Raw genomic sequence first — 19,126 nt, forward strand, 5'->3', positions numbered from 1 at the left:
TTTGAGATTGCCAGTTTGTTTGAAATAGTCCAACGATCAGGTACAAAAGAAAAACTTCGGGGTCAACATACCCCCCCCCCCCCAGAGCCCAGGAGAAATTTTTATTCAAATATTTACAGTAAGTTCAGACACAGGTTCCCCCAACCTCTTTAACGATTACCTAACCTATGAAAGTAGTAGCTTGACGACTAAATACATCATTATCGGCTGTTTCCATCGAGCAGAAAAAAAAACTAGCTGCCCGCTCGGTCGTCTTATTTTTACAATAACGAAAGTACACGTGCTAAAAATAAATATATTCTAGTTTTAGCAAGAGAAAAAAAATGAAAAAAAAATATTGTATAGAGTACACCATTATGTCATTCTATATCCTATTATTAAGTTCGTTTTATATAGAATTTATTCTATTTAGTCATTATTTTGTATAATTAAATACAAAGTGGTTGCCCATTGGATTGATCTCCGCTTGGCAATATTGGGCCAAGGGTTCGATAATGGCTGACACGGCCCTGAATTACATAGGGATTATGCATTAGCATCTTTTATGATTATTTTTAGAAGAACGATTTTCTATGATTATATTTCATTTTATGTAATTATATTCACTATACTCTACTATAAATTCCATATTATATTATTATATGCAATCAATATATTTTTCATTATATTTTATTTTACAGATGCCAATCAGGTTACAAATATTTCATCACTACAGTAAGAACGATACTAACGAACTCACTGGATCCTAAGGATCAGCTGAAGAGAGCATGCCACCAACGACAAGATTCGTACCCGCACAGACCAACCCGACATCGTTGCTCCGTTGTAAGACAACAAAGATGGCGATACCTAGGAAATATCTTGCGCATGCCAGATCATAGACTTCCAAATATGCTCCGTCATTGGCAACCGGAAGGCACCCGTCACCGAGGAAAACCAAAAAACCCGCTCCGTAGGATGAACGAAAGTGACAGAAGAACCTTTAGACGAGTCTCATCCCAGAGTGGGGGGCCATCTGTGCAGCAGTCCATTAAAAGGAAGATAAGAGGCCACTCACTGACACCCCATGTGGCCCATTAGGCACTAAGGTCTATGGTAATAGTAAGAACACTAGACCTTTCTTACCGACTGGGAGAAGCACTTTAACGGAGGGTCTAAACTTATCGTTATATATGGTATATGATAGGGACTGTATCTAGATTAGTTACTATTAGGTTAGAGTCTCAGGAAGTTCAGGTTTGGCAAGCTGAGAAGGCCGTCCCGGGGGCTCTATGCGGCGGTCAAAGAGAACTGGGGCGAAGAAATGTATCTAAAGTAGGATGAAGCCCAGAAGATTTAAAATCGGTAATGTCTGTAAGGGGGAATTTATGCCTCTAGAAGAACAAAGAAAATACTTAGTGAGGACTAGATTGAGGGATAGTCCTTACAGTGGCCCTGTGTGTGGAGAGACATATGAATCTTTGCATCATTTTTAGGGGAATGTAAAGAATTGAGGGAATTGCGGCTGGAAATATTTGATAGGGAAGTCGGGGGAAGAGATTGGATTTTGGAAATTTTGAAAAGTAGTTCTTATTTAGATTTAAATAATATTGGAATGTTCGTCCGAGTCGGTATGAGGTATCGTGAAGATTTTATTGCGTAATCAGTTTCAGTGTTTTGTCAGCTTACGGTTTGTTGTTGTATTCTTTTTTTTTGCTTGTTTGTTGTGTGTAACCATGGCCCAATAGGGCTTTCGTGTGAATAAATCTATCTATCTATCTATGAAAGAATAAATTTAGCTTACCTCATCAGTAAGCATGTCTGCACTGCTGTGTGTCTGAAAGAAAATTAATCATTAGAGCAATTCCACGCAGTAAGTCAAAACTGGTAGAAAAGAGCCAAAACACATGTTTCAGCTCTTTAACAATAATTAACCAATTACTTAACTTAATATAGTCTATAGCAAGGCCGTATCCGGTGGGGGTGGGGGGTTGGGGGGGGGGGGTTTGGGTGGTGGTAGGGGGTTTGAACCTCCCCCAATATATTTGTCCGACTCGTAAAAACGGAACAAAAATGAATATAAACAATTTTTATGCGTTTTTTGAAGTTTTTTTTATACCCCCCCCCCCGAAAAAAATCCTTGTGTAACCTCTCCCCCTCGGAAAAAAAATCCTGAATACAACCCTGTCTATAAGTTTATGGTTTCAATAGTAATCTTATTAAAAACTGCAATGTTTGGCTTCAAATCAAACCTAATTATCAATATTAAAAAGAAATAATAGCTTAAAACTAAACTAGAAGGACTTAAAAATATATGATGGTCCTGAGATACATGCTACAACATACACGCTACTTAAACTTTTCATTTCAGCTTGCCAATATCTTGAACATTATCTGTTTTGAAACTTGTCAAGAATATTTTATCAAAAAATATGTATGCATAAAAACTAGCTTGTAATACCAAACATAAAGAAAGAAAAACGAGCAAAAATGGGGTTTTTAAAGGCCAAATGAAAATACTGAAAAAACACAAAAAAGCGAATATTTCGAGAGGACAAACGCCTCTCTTCTTCAGTGCGATACCAAAAAATTTTCAACATGCTTCAAACTTGCCCTGAGGAGTCTCCCCAGTAAACTAGTAGCATCAAAAAATTTACTTTTTAACCACACTTATGAGCCACTCATCAATCGCCTCTCTTCTTCGATACCAAACAATTTTCAACATGCTCCAATTTTGCCCTGAGGAGTCTCCCCAGTCAACTAGTAGCATCAAAACATTCACTTCTAACCACACTCATGAGCCACTCATCAATATATTTCCCATACTAAAAAAAGTTGTCTATTAAATCCTTCAATGTTTCAGCCTTAAATATCAAATATAAAACACTTTCATTGATAAAACCACACTCAGGGCATGCGTAAGGGCCCATAGCGGTTCTGGCCTCTCTTGCGCCCGGGTAAAGACCTTGATTAGAACCCCCCCCACCCTCTCTTACAAAAAAAAACAAACTAACAAATAAAAAATTATTTCTCAACTTATTAATTAATTAACTGTTTATTGTTAATTTTTTTAACTTATTGTTAAAATTATTTAATTATTATTAATTATTTTAATTTTGTTATTTTGATTATCATTATTTCATTATTTTCTTTTTTTATTATATCAATTAATTAATATTTTATTAATTATGTTCATTTATTAACTGCGCCCTCTATTTTATTTTAATAAAAATAGAATTACAAAAATAACAAAATGATTATTTATAACCGTTAGATTATTGATTAGACATTTTGCCCTCACAATTTCTACACCCAGGGCAAGTGCCCTCTCTATCCCTCCCCAAAAACCTTCTTTTTTTAACTTCCCAGTATATTTTCGTATTTTCCAATAAACGTTAATTCACATAAGATAACAAAACATTCTTATATTTTAAAGCATTCCAGCATATGAAAAACATTTGATAAATAGAATATTAAAACATATAACAGGAATTAATTTCGAACGAATACAGTCTTTTATTAAGTCTCAATATACTGTTTCATGACTCAAAAAAGTCGAAGGTAAAGCAGATAAAAGCTGCCCCTCCCCCTCTTAAAATTAAATTCCATTTCAAAGTAAATTACTGTCAATCTAAGTAAGATTTTTTAGCAAAATCAAGCTTATTCTGAACTTGTGCCGTTTTTTTTATGATTAAGGCAGTGGAAGAATTTTAAAGCCAGATACCAGGGGTCATTGGGGAGCCAGGTTCAGATACCAGTCAAATTAATCTCAGTTTAAAAATAATTAGTCAAATAACTCCCTGATTAAATAATTTAATTAGTCAAATAGTTGACTGAGGAATTGGAAGCTGAAGAATCCAAACTTTCTATTCGAGGACGTCAAATTCAACGATCTTATACTAACCAAATGTCGGTAAAATTACAATGAGAAGCCCAAATGATTCAGAATCCACCTATGCAGAATATATATGATTGGCTAGTGCATGTTGTATTGGGCATTGGCTATCCAATATTAAACAGTTCGTACTAAGGAACTGTAAGGGAGGAACGACTCGGCCTGATAGTAACCAAAACTCTAAAAGGGAAATTTTGATACTAATCAATACATCAAAAGAATTGGCTTTTTCTGCTGATTCCAAATTAAGTATTATTTTTTTACAAAGCTTTTCTTAGGGATGTAAAAAAGCAAACGTATCTAAGAAAACAAGTTCAAATAAACTAAGTCATGGTATCTTCCTATGTCAGTAGAATTCTAAAAGCTAGCGCTTTATTGAACACACAACAGGCCCTAGAAAACAAGAAGTTCTTGGGAGAAGAAAATTCCACATAAAGCCCTAAGAACAAAACGAAACAATAGTAAAAAAAGAGAAAAACGAGGATTATACAAGCCAGTGAAACATATGAACTAAAATGCAAATATTTCGGTCAAGACCTCCACTTGACCGTCCTCAGTGCAGGATAATAACATCAAAATTACTAATAAAACTCCATGGATACTATAAAAAAAATTTTTTCAAACCTTGAAACGAAACGCAACTAAAATTTGAAGACCCTCTCCATGTAACGGTGAAAGGGTAACTGAATGAAAAAATACAGTACTGAATGGGAATTCAATTTTTTAATTTATACAGAGCATTTTTAAAAGCTAAACGCTTTCCAGGTAAAACATCATCAGAGATTAGGTTAGGTTGCAAAATGTGATTTTTTTTAATATTTAAGTAAAAACGATCAGAATTAATTAGTTCATTATAATCCTCGTTTTTCTCTTTTTTTACTATTGTTTCGTTTTGTCATGATTAGCCAGTGTGGTCTTAGAAATTATTTAAGCCCTAAGAAAATTATTTATAAGGCTCTTAATAGTCTTTCACCGACTATAATATTGATAACTTTTAGCATACAATTATAGTTATCTAAAAAAAAATTCAAGCAAGCTCAGTTTTGAGTAAAGCGCTGGCCTCAGGTGTATATTGTCATCGGTATCTTTGAGAATTTGCATATAAAAAAAATTATTTATTTTGATGAAAAGGGAAATAAATGAATGACATTTTTTTCATTGAATGACTTTTTCATTGAATGACTGAAGCACATTCTTTACTGTACTGTGAAATTTGACTGAAAAAATAAATAATTTTGGCGCCCCCTTTGTCGACTAGCTTTCCAATCAAATCGGGTAGCACCTCACGGAACTCTCAAAGCAACTAAATCGCTCAAACGATAATTCATTCGAACAATTTCGCCACTTTCGAGAGTTTTTTTTGTGGGGCTGCCCGCTTTCATTGAAAAGCTTGCCAACAAAAGGGATGAAAAAGTTCTTTGTCTTTTTAGTCAAATTTAACAATCAAACCATAGGTTCTCATTTATCTGTTAAATTTGTAAAACTTAAGGATTTTTACTCATTTTCTTCTATCTCGGATCTGAATAAACTGTTTTAAAGTAAGGCTACTTCAAAATTTAGCATGCTGTATGAAGTAAAATTAGATGGCTGCGTATACTTTTCTCGTTTCATGTTTTGTTTTATCTAAGAATTATAGGCTTTCAGTTTTGAATTAATGGGTTACCATTTCAATGAATTAATATAATTAATGGGTTACCATTTCAGATTTCGATTAATGGGTTACCACCAATCGCAGGCTATGCAACACGGGTTCGCGGACTGCTTACGGCATGGTTGCCATAAGTTTTAACATGGCATAAATAAGTCAAAGACTATACCGGTATTCAATCAGTAATTTCTATCTTTGCAATCGTGCTTGAGGTCTGACTACCTCGATAACTTTGACCCAGTGGATCAGATATCTCATATCCAACGTCTAAAAAGTATATTTCCACAGCAAAAGCTCCTGAGTACTTCTGAGTTTTCCCAAGAATTTCTATATTTCCAAAAAAACTTCAGAATAATTTCCGAGTAAGTTCAAAAATGTACATGTAGCTAATAAGCGCCTAAACCAACAACAAGCACACAATTTGTATGACACGGCTACCACTGGTTCAAGGAATAAAAATTAGGGACTATAGGCGTTTTTTTTGTAGAAAAGGGCACGTTTAGGAGCCTTCTTGACACCAAAAAAGGGACCAATGGGGACCTGATTTAGCTGTTGTCTATGGTATAAATAACACAATCAACATAAACACGATATTCAAATCGTTATCTCATCATCGTCTTATGGAAAGACATGGATAACATCAAGATGACTCGACTCTTTGGCTTTCTTCTCAGGTTTGTTTTTTTCTTGATTCTCAACCATGAAGGTACAAAAATTAGAAGAATAATCAAGGAGCTACTTTGGTTAATGACCAGAAAATCATCACAAGACTATTACATTTCAAAATCATTTGTTTTTGGGTTTGCTTCTTGCAGACATTCAGAAGTGCAATTATCAACAACTGCCTTAATTTCCGCATAAGTACCTGATTACTTTCAACAGTGGCTATTTCCTTTTTCTCTTGGGTGTGTAACAAAAGTCACCCATCCAACATGGTTTGGGTGAGCTGAATGTCAATCAGGTTTTTCTTCTCAATGCACATTTTCAATGCAATGCATTTTCAATTGCATTTCTCAATGCATGTCGATTTCTGGCTTCTTTAAAATCTTGTCAGTAGCTTGCTCCTTGTACCCAGTGGCTTATTTTTTTTACGATGACTTTTCAAGAGCCTCTATTGTTTGCTTGCTGGAAGAAAGCTCAGTGAGCATTTGCTTTTCTTTTTCAGCAAGTTTCCTTTGTTCTTCTTCACTCTTTTTTCCAGCTCTCTCAGGTGCTCGACATAACTTTCGCAACTTGAAAAGTCATTCTTGTTTCATAGTCGTTGTTTCTATTGATGATGGGAGAGTAATTTACTACTGAGAAGTACTGCCAAAGCTGAAAAATACTGAAAGTAACCTGCCCAAGTCCTACGTATTACTTTGACAGCATATGCAGTAAAAAAGTACGAGTACAAGACTTGAACTCAAAACCTCACACTACATAGTATAGGCCCAGAGAAATATGTTACAAGCCATTACTTATGTATAGCAATCTAATACTAAAACTAATAAAATTAAGTTGATGGAGATAAGGCAATCTATCTGCAGCTCATGGCACCATCTTTAGCAAGATCAAAGTCACATTCATACCATAGAACCCGCCTAAAAATACCTCTGTAAGGAAGGTCTACCAATCTCATAGCTCAACTCGGTCTAAAGACGGCACAAAAAGCGCCGTTTTTGTGGCCTATGGCTCTTATCTGGCGCATTACTACGATCGAACAATCCTCTAAGGGCACGGGTATAAAAATGGAAACATAATAGTGCTGCTATTTTATTTTTATTTGTTTTTGGAGAGGGGCTATAAACCTCTAGTTAAGGGTTTTCAGACGTGGTGATTCCAGTGATGTACTTTTCAAACTGAGGCCATTTTCCCCTGCAGCGATGACATAAGGATTAGTTACATAAGGGTTTGACATCAATAGCTACTTTGGTGAAGTTATTAATCCATAAAGAGCGAGCTGATAAAAAAAGTCGAACCTCCGGTAGTAAATATTTAAACGACAAATATAAAAAAAGACCAGCAGCTTAAGTGACTCCAGAGGCAAAGAACATCAAATCTTTTCGTCCATCATTATCAGGAATACCTGGACGCCGTAGCCTTGAAATTATCATGCGGTCTTCAGGACCCTAATGGTCACTAACATAAAAAAAACCTCTCAGCTGAAGTATTGATATGGCTTAATCTTGTAAAAATGGACTTTTAGGGCTTTGAGAGCAGTTTTATAGACTTTCAGGGAACTTTTTCAGTTTTACAGACCTTAGGGACCTAGTGGCAGCCCTCTGCGTAGTATGGTCCACCACTGATCCCTCGTAAACCGAAAATCTAGCATTGTGTGTCTTTCAAAGAATAGTATTTTCCCCATTTACTGTTTCTCCAAGCCATGTCTTACAGAACAATGCAGTGTATAAAGTTGGGAGCGAGCTCAACCAAACACAATTTCCAATTATTTATTACTTTTTTAAATGACAAAACGTATCAAAGAATATTTCTTTGGATGCTAATTGACAATCATCAGTAAATGTTAAACACAGTAAGAAACATCATATGGGAAATGACTTACCTCACTTGTATCAGCATCTACTGGCATATCTAGCCACGGGTCTTGCAAATTTGCAAGTGGCATCTCCAATTTGTATTCTATAAAAAGAGAAGCATATTCAAACATCAAAAAGTACACATAAAACAGACTGTGTAAGGGTAATAGTTATAGCCTATATTCCTTCTATTCTAATATTATCAGCAGTAATAGTATTTGCCTATTGCCTTTTGGCCAGTTCTCTCATCCTGCTCTTGAAGTTTAAACTTAATACTCTAAGCAGTTCCTAATATATTGCTGATACACCCTTTCAACAAACTGTATGTATATAGTGTGTTCTAATTTAATTTCCCTTCTTCCCGTCCCCCCTCCCCCCAAACAATTTATTAAATTTTCACTTTAATATGCTTAGCCTTAGTATTAGTAAAAATAGACGTAGTATTTGTGTTGGCAGTAGCATGCACGTATTGTCTTTCTGTCAAGTGATCGTCTCCTGGAGGTTCCAACTTAATACCCTAAGCTATTCCTGGGATATGCTGTGTTTTGAATTATTTCAACTTTCCCCTCAATATTCCCTGAAGTTTTCACCTTCATACACTTAGCCTTAGTAGTAGTAGGTGTCATAATAGTTGCAATAAGAATAATGGTAGTAGTAGAAGTAGTAACAGCAGTAGCAGTATACATATATTGCTTTTTGATCAGTTGAACATCAACCCATCATGCCCTGGAATTTTCCACTTAAAATTTAAGCCATTCCTAAGGTATTGTCTCGATGCGACGTTTCGACAACCAGCATGCACATAGTGTGTTTTGATTTAGTTCAACTTCACCCTCAAAGTTTCCTGAAACTTTGAACTTAATATCGTTAGTCTTAGTAGTAGTCACAATGGATTTAGTGGCTGCAGTAGCAGTAGTAGTAGTCTTGGTGGTAGGAGTAGTAGCAATAGTAGGAGTGTGCATATATTGCCATTTGGTTAATTGACCATCCCCTGAAGTTCCGACTTAATACTCCATGTCATTCCTCTTGATCACCCACATGCACATAATGTGTTTTGATTTAGTTCATCATTCCCTGAAAGCTTCACCTGAATGCCCTTGACCTTTTTGGACACAAGGTCAAAAATACCCTTCTTCCTTAATAACAAATAATATAGCGTATGTAAACAACAGGTGAATTGTATAGCTTACAGACCTTTCCCAAGGGCTCTGGGGGGAGAGTGGTTGTCATCCACAGAGACATAGTTATTGGACATCTCAACTCTGCTGAACAAGGTGTCTTATTCAAAATTTTGATTAGATGTCTTTGGGAAAAAAGGCTCTGTGGCAAGGGGACTAGTTGTCCTTCAATCACTTTTGACTCTTAAAAGGGTTACTGGAATTGTCAGTCAAAAAAGCCCCTTCTGAAGTTTCTATGATGACTCCTTCTGTAAAAAGTGCCTTGATGAAAAAAAAATCAAACAAATAATACATTGTGCCCACTTTGCTCTTTATTTAGGCAGCGCAACATGATAAAAACCTAAGTGTTCAAAATATATGGCTTAAAATAACCCTACTCTTGTTTATACTATTGTGGTATAAACATACCCAGAACATACCCAGCCTCTCGAACATACCCAGTCGGTACGCCAAATTAGTTCGGTCATAGCCTAAGGCACGCTACCAAAGTTTAATTACCTTAGGGCCAGAGTTTATCTCCCCTATAAAGGGAGAATAAAGGCATTTACGACTACAACCTCCAAATTCCACAAATAACGCTTCACAACACTATCCATTTAAGTTTGACTACATTATTCATTTATTGATTTTACACTTTCTTTCACATTTCTGTTCATTTTCTCTCATTACAATTAATCTTGTGCTTGAATAGTTGTCACTAAAGCCATGGGGACAAAAAACCAGAATTCAGCGTAAATAGCAGCAGGTTAACAAGGAGGGCAGCCCTCCTCAAACATGGATTAATTTATGATTGTGTTAAGTTTCAATGTTGCTCTTCACTTCCATTATAAACCCAGCTCTTTAAATAGAATTTTAACTTTTGCAAAATAATGCAACGTTAATTTTTCTATGTACTTATTTCCAATTTTATTTAATTCAACGGTCATTATTTTTTCCCGTTCAACAAGCTAATTTATTTTAGGGGGTTACTTACAACTATCTGTGTCTTAACAGCAAAAAATGTTGGTCACAAATCGGAGGCAACGCTATAGCGTTGCCTATAGTAAAGGTCATACCGCTCCAATGTTTTATATTTTTTTTTCCAGAGGCACTTCATATGGAAGAGGTCGTCGTACAAACTTCAAAGGGGCTCATTCGATTGAAAATCGGGAATTCTAGTGCCCTTTTAAGAGTCAAGAGTGATCGGAGGGCAACTGGTCCCCCCCCCCTCACGCCCTTTCTTCCCCAAATACATCCTATAAAAATTTTGAGATAGCCATTTTGTTAAAAATATTTCAAATATCATGTAACAAAAACTCTGGGGCCGATACAACCCCCCAGGGCCCGGCGTCCGCCGGGCCCTGGGGGGATATTTGGTTCCCTGTGGGCATAAATATGCCTGGGGGCATATTTGGTTCTTATAGAATGGATGCTAGTATAAACTTCAGAAAGGGCTCATTTGATTGGAAACTGAAAGTTCTAGTTCAGTATTAAAAAGTCAAAAGAGAACAAAGGGCAATTAACTCCCCCTCCTCACGCCCTTTATTCCCCAAACCCTTCAGATAAAAATTTTGAGACAAACATTTTGTTAAAAATAGTTCAAACATCAGATAATAAAAACTCCAAGGTCGACACAAACCCCCAGAGATGGGGGACAAGTATTTTAAGTTATGCCCCGGGGGCATATAAGGTTTTATTTAAGGAGAGGTCTTATAAACTTCAGAGGTGGCTAATTTGATTGAAAACTGAAAGTTCTAGTTACCTTTGTATGAGACAAAAGGTATCGGAGGGCATCAACCCTCCACACACCCTCTTTTCCCGAAATGCATCAAATCAAAATTTTGAGAATGCCAGTTCGTTTGAAATAGTCCAGCGATTAGACAAAAAAACTTCGGGGTCAAAATACCCCCCCCCAGAGCCCAGGGGAAGGGTTGTAACTTATGCTCTGGGGGCATATAGTTTTTATGGAAGAAGCGGTCGTATTAACCCCGGGAGGGAGTCAAATGATCAGAAATGGAAAGTTCTAATTCCCATTTAAGTCAAAAGTGATTTTGATGGCAACTAGACCCCCCCCCACCAGCCCTGTTTTACCCAAATGCGTCTAGTCAAATATTTTATATAGGCTAGCCATTTTGTTCAAAATAGACCAAAAATCATATAACAAAGACCCCAGGGATAACACATCCCACCAGAACCTGGGGGCAAGTGCTTTAAATTATGCCCCGGGGGCATGTAAGGTTTTTAGGAAAGAGATGGTTGTATAAACTTCGGAGGGGGCTAATTCGATTGTAATCAGAATTTCTAGTGCCTTTTTGTAAGAGTCAAAAGTGATCTTAGGGTAACTAGCCCACCCCCAAGGCTGCTTTTTCCACAAATGTATCTGATTAAAATTTTGAGATAGCCATTTTGTTTAAAATAGTTTAAAGATCAAATAACAAAACTCAGGGATCAACACAATACCAGAGCCCAGGGGAAGTGTTGTAAGCTGTGCCCCGGGGGCAGATAAGCTTTTATGTAAGGGATGGTCGTATAAACATCACAGGTGGATCATTTGATTGGAAATTGAAATTTCTATTTATCTTTTTAAGTCATCAAAAATGATTGGCGGGCATATACCCCCCCCCCCTCCTCTTTTCCCCAAACGCATCCGATCAAAATTTTGAGATAGCCATTTGATTTGAAACAGTCCAACAATCAGATGACCAAACTTCGGGGCCAACATAACCTCCTCCCCCCGAAACCCGGGGGAAAGATTGTAACTAATGCCTGGGGGTATATAAGGTTTTTACGAAAAAGGTTGTCGTATAAACTTCGAAGGAGACACAAATGATTTAAAATTAAAATTTCCAGTTCCTTTTTAGAAGTCATGTGATCCGATGGCAACTAGCCCCCCCCCCCCCCACCAAGCTCAAGGCCATAAGGCTCAACCTTTTTTTCCCAGAGGAGCGTCATATGGAAGGGATGGTAGTATAAACTTCGAAGGGCGTCGTTCGAATGGAAATCAGAAGCTATAGTGCCCTTTTTAGAAGCCAAAAGCGATTGGAGGGCAAATAGCCCCCACGACCTTCTTTCCCCAAATACATCCGATAAAAATTTTAATTTTAGTTCAAGGATTAGATAACAAAAACTCCGGGGTGGACACAACACAGAGACAGGCGTTGTAAGTTATGCCCTGGGGGCATATATGGTTTTTATGGAAGGGCTGCTCGTTTAAACTTAAGAAGGAATTCCTTTAATTGGAAAGTGAAAGTTCTAGTTCATTTTTTGAAAGTCAAAAGAGATCGGAGGTCAACTAGCCCCCTGTCCCTTTTTCCCCAAACCTATCCAATAATAATTTTGAGATAAGCATGTTATTGAAAATAGTTCAAACATCAGATAACATAACTCCAGGGTTGACACAACGTCCAAGAGCCCAGCGGCAAGTGTTTTAAGTTATGCCCCGGGGTCACATAAGTTTTTATGTAAGGGGTGGTCGTATAAAGTTCAGAGGTAGCTCATTTGATTGGAAATTAAGGTACCTTTTTAAGAGTCAAAAGTGATCGAAGGGCCCCCCTACACCCTCTTTTCCTTAAATGCATCCGATGGATTTGAGATACCCCTTTTCTTTGAAATTGTCCAACGATCAAATAACAAAAACTTCGGCATCAACATACCACTCCAGAGCACGGGGGAACTAAGGGTTGTAACTTGTGCTCCACGGGGTATATAAGGTTTTACGGAAGAGGTGGTCATATAAACTTAGGAGGGGACTCAAATGATTAGAAATTCAAAGTTCTAGTTCTGTTTTTAAGTCAAAAGTGATCCGATGACAACTAGCCCCCCTCCCCACTAGCCCTCTTCCCCACATGCATCAGATCGAATTATTTATACAGCCATTTTGTTCAAAATTGACCAAAAATCATATAAACAAAACTCCAGGGATAACACAGCCCCCCCCAGAACCCGGGGGCAAGCTTTGTAAGTTATGCCCCCAAAGCATATAAGGTTTTTATGGAAGGGGTGGTAGTATAAACTTCAGAGGGGCTCATTCGATTGTAAATCGCAATTTATAGTGCCCTTTTTAAGTTTAAAAGTGATCAGAGCGCTACAAGCCCCCCCCCTTCCTCAAGGCCTTTTTTTCCCCAAATGCATCCGAAAAAAAATTGAGATAGCCATTTTGTTCTAAATAGTTTGGAGATAAAATAACAAAAACTCCGGGTTTGACACAACCCCTACAGCCAGTGGGCAAGTGTTGTAAGTTATTCACTGGGGGCAATTAAAAGTTTTTACGTAAGGAGTTAATTAAGGTTTTTATGTAAGGAGTAGTCGTATAAACTTCAGAGGTGGCTTATTTGATGGGAAATTGAAAGTTCTAGTTACTTTTTTAACAGTCAAAAGTGAAAGGAGGGCAACTACCCCCTCACACACACTCTCTTTTCCCCAAACGTATTCAATCAAAATTTTGAGATAACCATCTTTTTAAATAGTCCAGCAATCGGATAACGAAAACTTTGGGGTCAACATGATCTCCCCAGATCCCGGGAGAAGGATTGTAAATTGTGCCCAGAGGCATATAAGGTTCTTATGGAAGAGGTAAACTTCGGAGGGGACTCAAATGACTAGAAATTTAAATTTCTATGCTAGTTCCCTTTTAAAGAGTCGAAAATAATCTGATGGCAACTAGCCCCCCCGACCATCTTTTCCCCAAATGCGTCCAATCACAATTTTGAGCTTTTATTTTGTCCAAAACAGACTAAAGATCATATAGTAGTAAGTCTGGGTTTTACACAGCCCCCCAGAACCCAGGGGCAAACAAGGTTTTTATGGAAGGAATGATTGTATAACTTCGTTGGAGGCTCATTCTATTAGAAATTGAAAGTTCTAGCCCCCTTTTTAAGAGTCAAAAGGGACCGGAGAGCAATTAGCCCTCCTGCCTTCTTTACCTCAAATCCATCTGATTGAATTTTTTAGATAGCCATTTTTTTTTAAATAAGTCAATAGAGCAGTTAACAAAAACTCCACAGTCAACACAAACCCTCAGAACCCTGGGCAAGTGTTATATGTTATGTCCAGGGGGTATATAAGGTTCTTATGCAAGGGTTTTGAAAATAGTTCAAACATCAGATAAGCCAAACCCCCACCCCCACTCAAAAAACTTATGAACAATATTTTATTCCAAAACTTAAGCGAGCTTACACTTGGCCTTCTCTGCGTGGACCAACCCCCCCCCTCCCAACAAAAAAAAACAAAATAATAATAACAACTTTTTAACGATACTTTATTCCAAAAATTATGGCAACTCATCTTCCCTGGCCCTTCAGGACCCGACCCCCCACCCCCCCAAAAAAAATATTAACGATATTTTATTTCAAGACTTATGGGAGCTGACTCCTAGTCCTCCATAGTCCGATAATCCTCCCTCCCTAAAGAAATTATCAATGATAAATCATGGGAACTGACCCATGGCCCTCCTTCCATGGCCTGCCCCCCTCCCCACCCCAAGAAAAAGGTTTAGCAATATTTTAATCCAAAAATCATGAGATCTGACACATTGCCCTCCCTCCAAGCCCCCCCCCCCCAACTAAAAAAATTTTTAACAGTATTCTATTCCAAAAATCATGGGAATTCAGTTTAATTTTATTAGCTCTTTCCAAAACTTCTTCACTATAAACATGAGTATGGCTATTGCTCATTTCCCTAAGGGTAAAAATATAAGACCTACTGTGTATTTCACGCTTTACTAAAACGATTTATATTACGGTACAAATATTCACTTTTGTACTTATTACAACATTGAAAATAAAATAAAAATTGCAGTGAAACCAGACAAGGATTTACCAATAGGCCCACTAGGCCCTGCAGCTTTCATTATTACCAAAGTTTTGAGGATTTCCCAGAAAAACGCTTGGGCCTAGAAGCGTCAGCCCTGGGTGAAACAAAATCTTGAGCTGTTGAGCTTTCAACCAATAATATTATTATATATTAAATATTTAGTTTAATTTTATTAGTTCTTGCCAAAACTATTAATTTATTTTGGAATAAAAATTGTTTTGAAATAGGGAACTTTGAAAAACTTGAAACTCTGGCAATCAAAAACAAACAGAAATCATTTTTTTAAACCTTCCAAAAAAGAATTTTAAAGAAAAGTAAAGGCAACATTAAACTTAAGATCAGAAGAAATAGAAAACTAGAATAACTCAAACTCAAAAAGACCAGAAATTACTATTAAGAATAAATAAAAATTCAAAACATACAGAAACTAAATAAATCAGCATAGCAAAAAAAACATAGAACAGGTACTAATATAAATGATTAAGTAAACCTTAAATGAGTAAAGCTTAAGTTGAATAAGCAAATCAAGCTTAAAACAAACAAAAATATTTTGCTATTGAAGTATAAATCAAACCCAAAACAAAGCAGAAATTAAATAAACAATCATAGCAAACAAACATACAATTGGTACTAATATAAATGAATAAATAAATCTTAAAACGATTGAAACTTAAATTGAGTATGCAAATCAAACTTGAAACAAACAAAAATCTCTACAAACGAGAGCTGAATCTCTCTGAAAACGATAAAAATCTCTACTGAAAACGATTTATAATACAAATATTTTCTTTTGTACACATTGAAATTACAACATTGAAAATAAACTTAAAAATTAGAGTAAAATGAAATTTTGAACTGATGAGCAATCAGCAATTAATATCATTATGCTATATATCAAATATTCGTTTTAATTTTATTAGTTCTTTCCAAGACTGTTCAAAACAAATATAGCTTCGCTACAAACAAGAGTTGGGATACTGCCCCCTTCCCTAACTGTAAAATCCTAAAGCTTACTATATCATTGATGCTTTACTGAAAACAAATTATGTTACAAATATTTTCTTTTTCAGTTATTAATAAAAAACAACTTTTTCCACAAAATAAGTTTTTCAAAGAAAAGTAAAGAACTCCATTAAACAGAAAATGAGCAAAAATAAAATCAAATAATCTATCAAGCGTGAAAATACCGCAAATCAACATCAATAAATAAATCAAACCCAAAACGAACAGAAATTACAATAAATAACGGAGTCAAACTCAAAACGAGCAGAAATTAACATAAGTTGTGTCAAAACCCCTATGCCTTCCCAAGGCCAGAACATAATTTGCACTTAACTAAAAAAAATATAAATGTTTTTACTTTTATAACTTTAATAAATCAAATAATATTAACATTTTTGATTACTAAATATCAGTATATGTATATTAAACTGACAATGCACATTCATTTGTAATTTTTTTTTTCATTTGTTTTTTTTGGCCTTTCGATTTCCAATCGAATGAGCCCTTTTTTAGTTTCTACGACACCGCTTTCTATAAACATCTTATATGCCCCCAGGGCATAAATTACAACACTTACCCTGAGGGCTTTGAGGGTGGTTGTCATCCTCTAACACATAATTTCCAGAACTTTCAACTACGTTAAACAAAATGACTATCTCAAAATTTTGATTGGATGTGTTTGGGAAAATGGTGGGCATGAGAGTGGCGTTTGTCGCTCTCCAATTACTTTCAACTATTAAAAAAGGCACTAGCCCTTTCAATTTTTATTCGAATGAGCCATTTTTAAGTTTCTACATAAAACCTCATATGCCCCCAGGGCATAACTTACAACCCTTGCCCTGAGGGCTGGGGTTGTAATCCTCAAAGACCTAATTTCCAGAACTTTCAACTACGCTGAACAAAATGGCTATCTCTAAACTTTGATTGAATGTGTTTGGGGAAATGGTGGGCGTGAAAGGGGGTCAATTACTCTCCACTCACTTTCGACTGTTAAAGAGGGCAAATTGAATTTCGAAACAAATGAGCCCATTTTGAAATTTCTGCAAAAATATCTACAGAAACCTTACGTTCCTACCAGGTATAACTTCAAACAGTTACGCTGAGGGCTTTGATGGGTTTATCATCCTAAAAGACCTAATTCCCAGAACTTTCGACTACGTTGAACAAAAGGGATTTCCCAAAACTTTGATTGATGTGTTTGGGGAAATGGTGGGCGTGAGAGGGGGGTTAATTACCCTTCAATCACTTTCGACTATTAAAAGGGCACTAGCCCTTTCAGTTTCCAATTGGATGAGCCCTTTTGATGTTTTTAATACATCGCTTTCTATAAAAACCTTGCATCGCCCAAGGGCATAACTTACAACTCTTGCCCTGAGGGTTATGGGGGGAGGAGTTGTCATCCTTAAAGACCTAATTTCCAAAACTTTCCACTACGTTGAATAAAATGTCTATCTAAAAATTTTGATTGGATGTGTTAGGGGAAAAGGTGGGCGTGAGAGTGGGTTTAGTTGCCCTAAAATCACTTTCGACTATTAAAAAGGGGCAGTAGCCCTTTGAATTTCCAATCGAAAGAGCTCTTTTTCAAGTTTCTACGACAAAAAAAAAATCAATAAAAACTTATATGCCCCCAGGGCACAACTTATAACCCTTGCCCTGAAGACTGTGATGGGGGGTGTCCTGCTCAAAGGTATAATTTCCTGAACTTTAAACTGCGTGGAACAAAATGGCCATCTCAAAATTTAGATTGGATGTGTTTGGGGAAATGGTCGATGTGGAAGGAGTGTTACTTGCCTTCCAATTACTTTCGACTATTAAAAAGGGCACTAGCCATTTCAGTTTTCAACCGAATGAGCCCTTTTTGAAGTTTCTGAGAAAACACTTTCTATAAAAACCGCATATGCCCCCAGGGCGTAACTTACAACCCTTGCCCTGAGGGCTGTGGGGGAGTGTCCTCCTCAAAAACATGATTTCTATCTGGAAATCAACTACCCTGAACAAAATGGCTATCTAAAAATTTTGATTGGATGTGTGTGGGGGAACGGTGGGCGTAAGAGGGGGGTTGGTTGCCCTCAAATCACTTTCGACTATTAAAAAGGGCACTAGACCTTTGAATTTCCAATTGAATGAGCTCTTTTCTACGACAAAGATTTCAATAAAAACTTATATGCCCCCAGGGCAAAGCTTATAACCCTTGCCCTGAAGACTGTGGGGGGGGTGTCCTGCTCAAAGGTATAATTTCCTCAACTTTAAACTGTGTGGAACAAAATGGCTATCTAAAAATTTTGACTGGATATGTTTGGGGAAATGGTGGGCTAGAGAGGGGGGTTAGTTGCCCTCAAATCACTTTCGACTATTAAAAGGGCACTAGACCTTTGAATATCCAATCGAATGAGCCCTTTTTGAAGTTTCTACGACAACACGTTCTATGAAAACCTTATATGCCCCCAGGGCATAACTTACAACCCTTGCCCTGAGGGATGTGGGAGGGTTGTCATCCTCAAAGACCCGTGAATTTCCAATTGAATGAGCTCTTTTCTACGACAAAGATTTCAATAAAAACTTATATGCCCCCAGGGCAAAGCTTATAACCCTTGCCCTGAAGACTGTGGGGGGAGTGTCCTGCTCAAAGGTATGATTTCCAGAACTTAAAACTACGTTGAACAAAATGGCTATCTCAAAATTTTGATTGGATGTGTTTTGGGAAAATGTGGGCGTGAGAGGGGGGTTAGTTGCCCTCCAATCACTTTCGACTATCAAAAAGGGCACTAGCCCTTTGAATTTCCAGTCGAATGAGCCTTTTTTGAAGTTTCTACGACAACGCCTTCTATAAAAATTTTATATTCCCCCAGGGCATAACTTACAACACTTGCCCTGAGGGCTGTGGGGGAGTTTCCTCCTTGAAAACATAATTTCTACCTGGAAATCAACTACGCTGAACAAAATGGCTATCTCAAAATTTTGATTGCATGTGTTTGGGGAATTGGTGGGCGTGGAAGGGGTGTTAGTCACCTCCCAATCACTTTCGACTATTAAAAAGAGCACAAGCCACTCCAATTTCCAATTGAATGAGCCTTTTTCGAAGTTTCTACGACAACTTCTTCGATACGAAGTGCCCTGC

General features: G+C 37.0%; 1 protein-coding gene across 1 annotated transcript in view; it reads right to left on the reverse strand.

Annotated features, from left to right (window-relative positions):
• Positions 1–19,126, reverse strand: part of S6kII (Ribosomal protein S6 kinase II) — a 245,358-nt gene that overhangs the window by 214,224 nt on the left and 12,008 nt on the right. Inside the window, exons 2-3 of the mRNA XM_089105528.1 lie at positions 8,065–8,141; positions 1,784–1,816 (exon numbers count right to left, since the gene is read on the reverse strand). Coding sequence (XP_088961654.1) covers positions 1,784–1,816; positions 8,065–8,127 — 96 coding nt within the window. The 5' untranslated portion in view covers positions 8,128–8,141. The remainder of the gene's footprint in view (positions 1–1,783; positions 1,817–8,064; positions 8,142–19,126) is intronic.

The sequence above is a fragment of the Artemia sp. Qi Xiang Cuo genome, chromosome 2, assembly GCF_049724085.1.
Source record: "Artemia sp. Qi Xiang Cuo chromosome 2, ASM4972408v1, whole genome shotgun sequence".
Lineage (NCBI taxonomy): Eukaryota > Metazoa > Arthropoda > Branchiopoda > Anostraca > Artemiidae > Artemia > Artemia sp. Qi Xiang Cuo.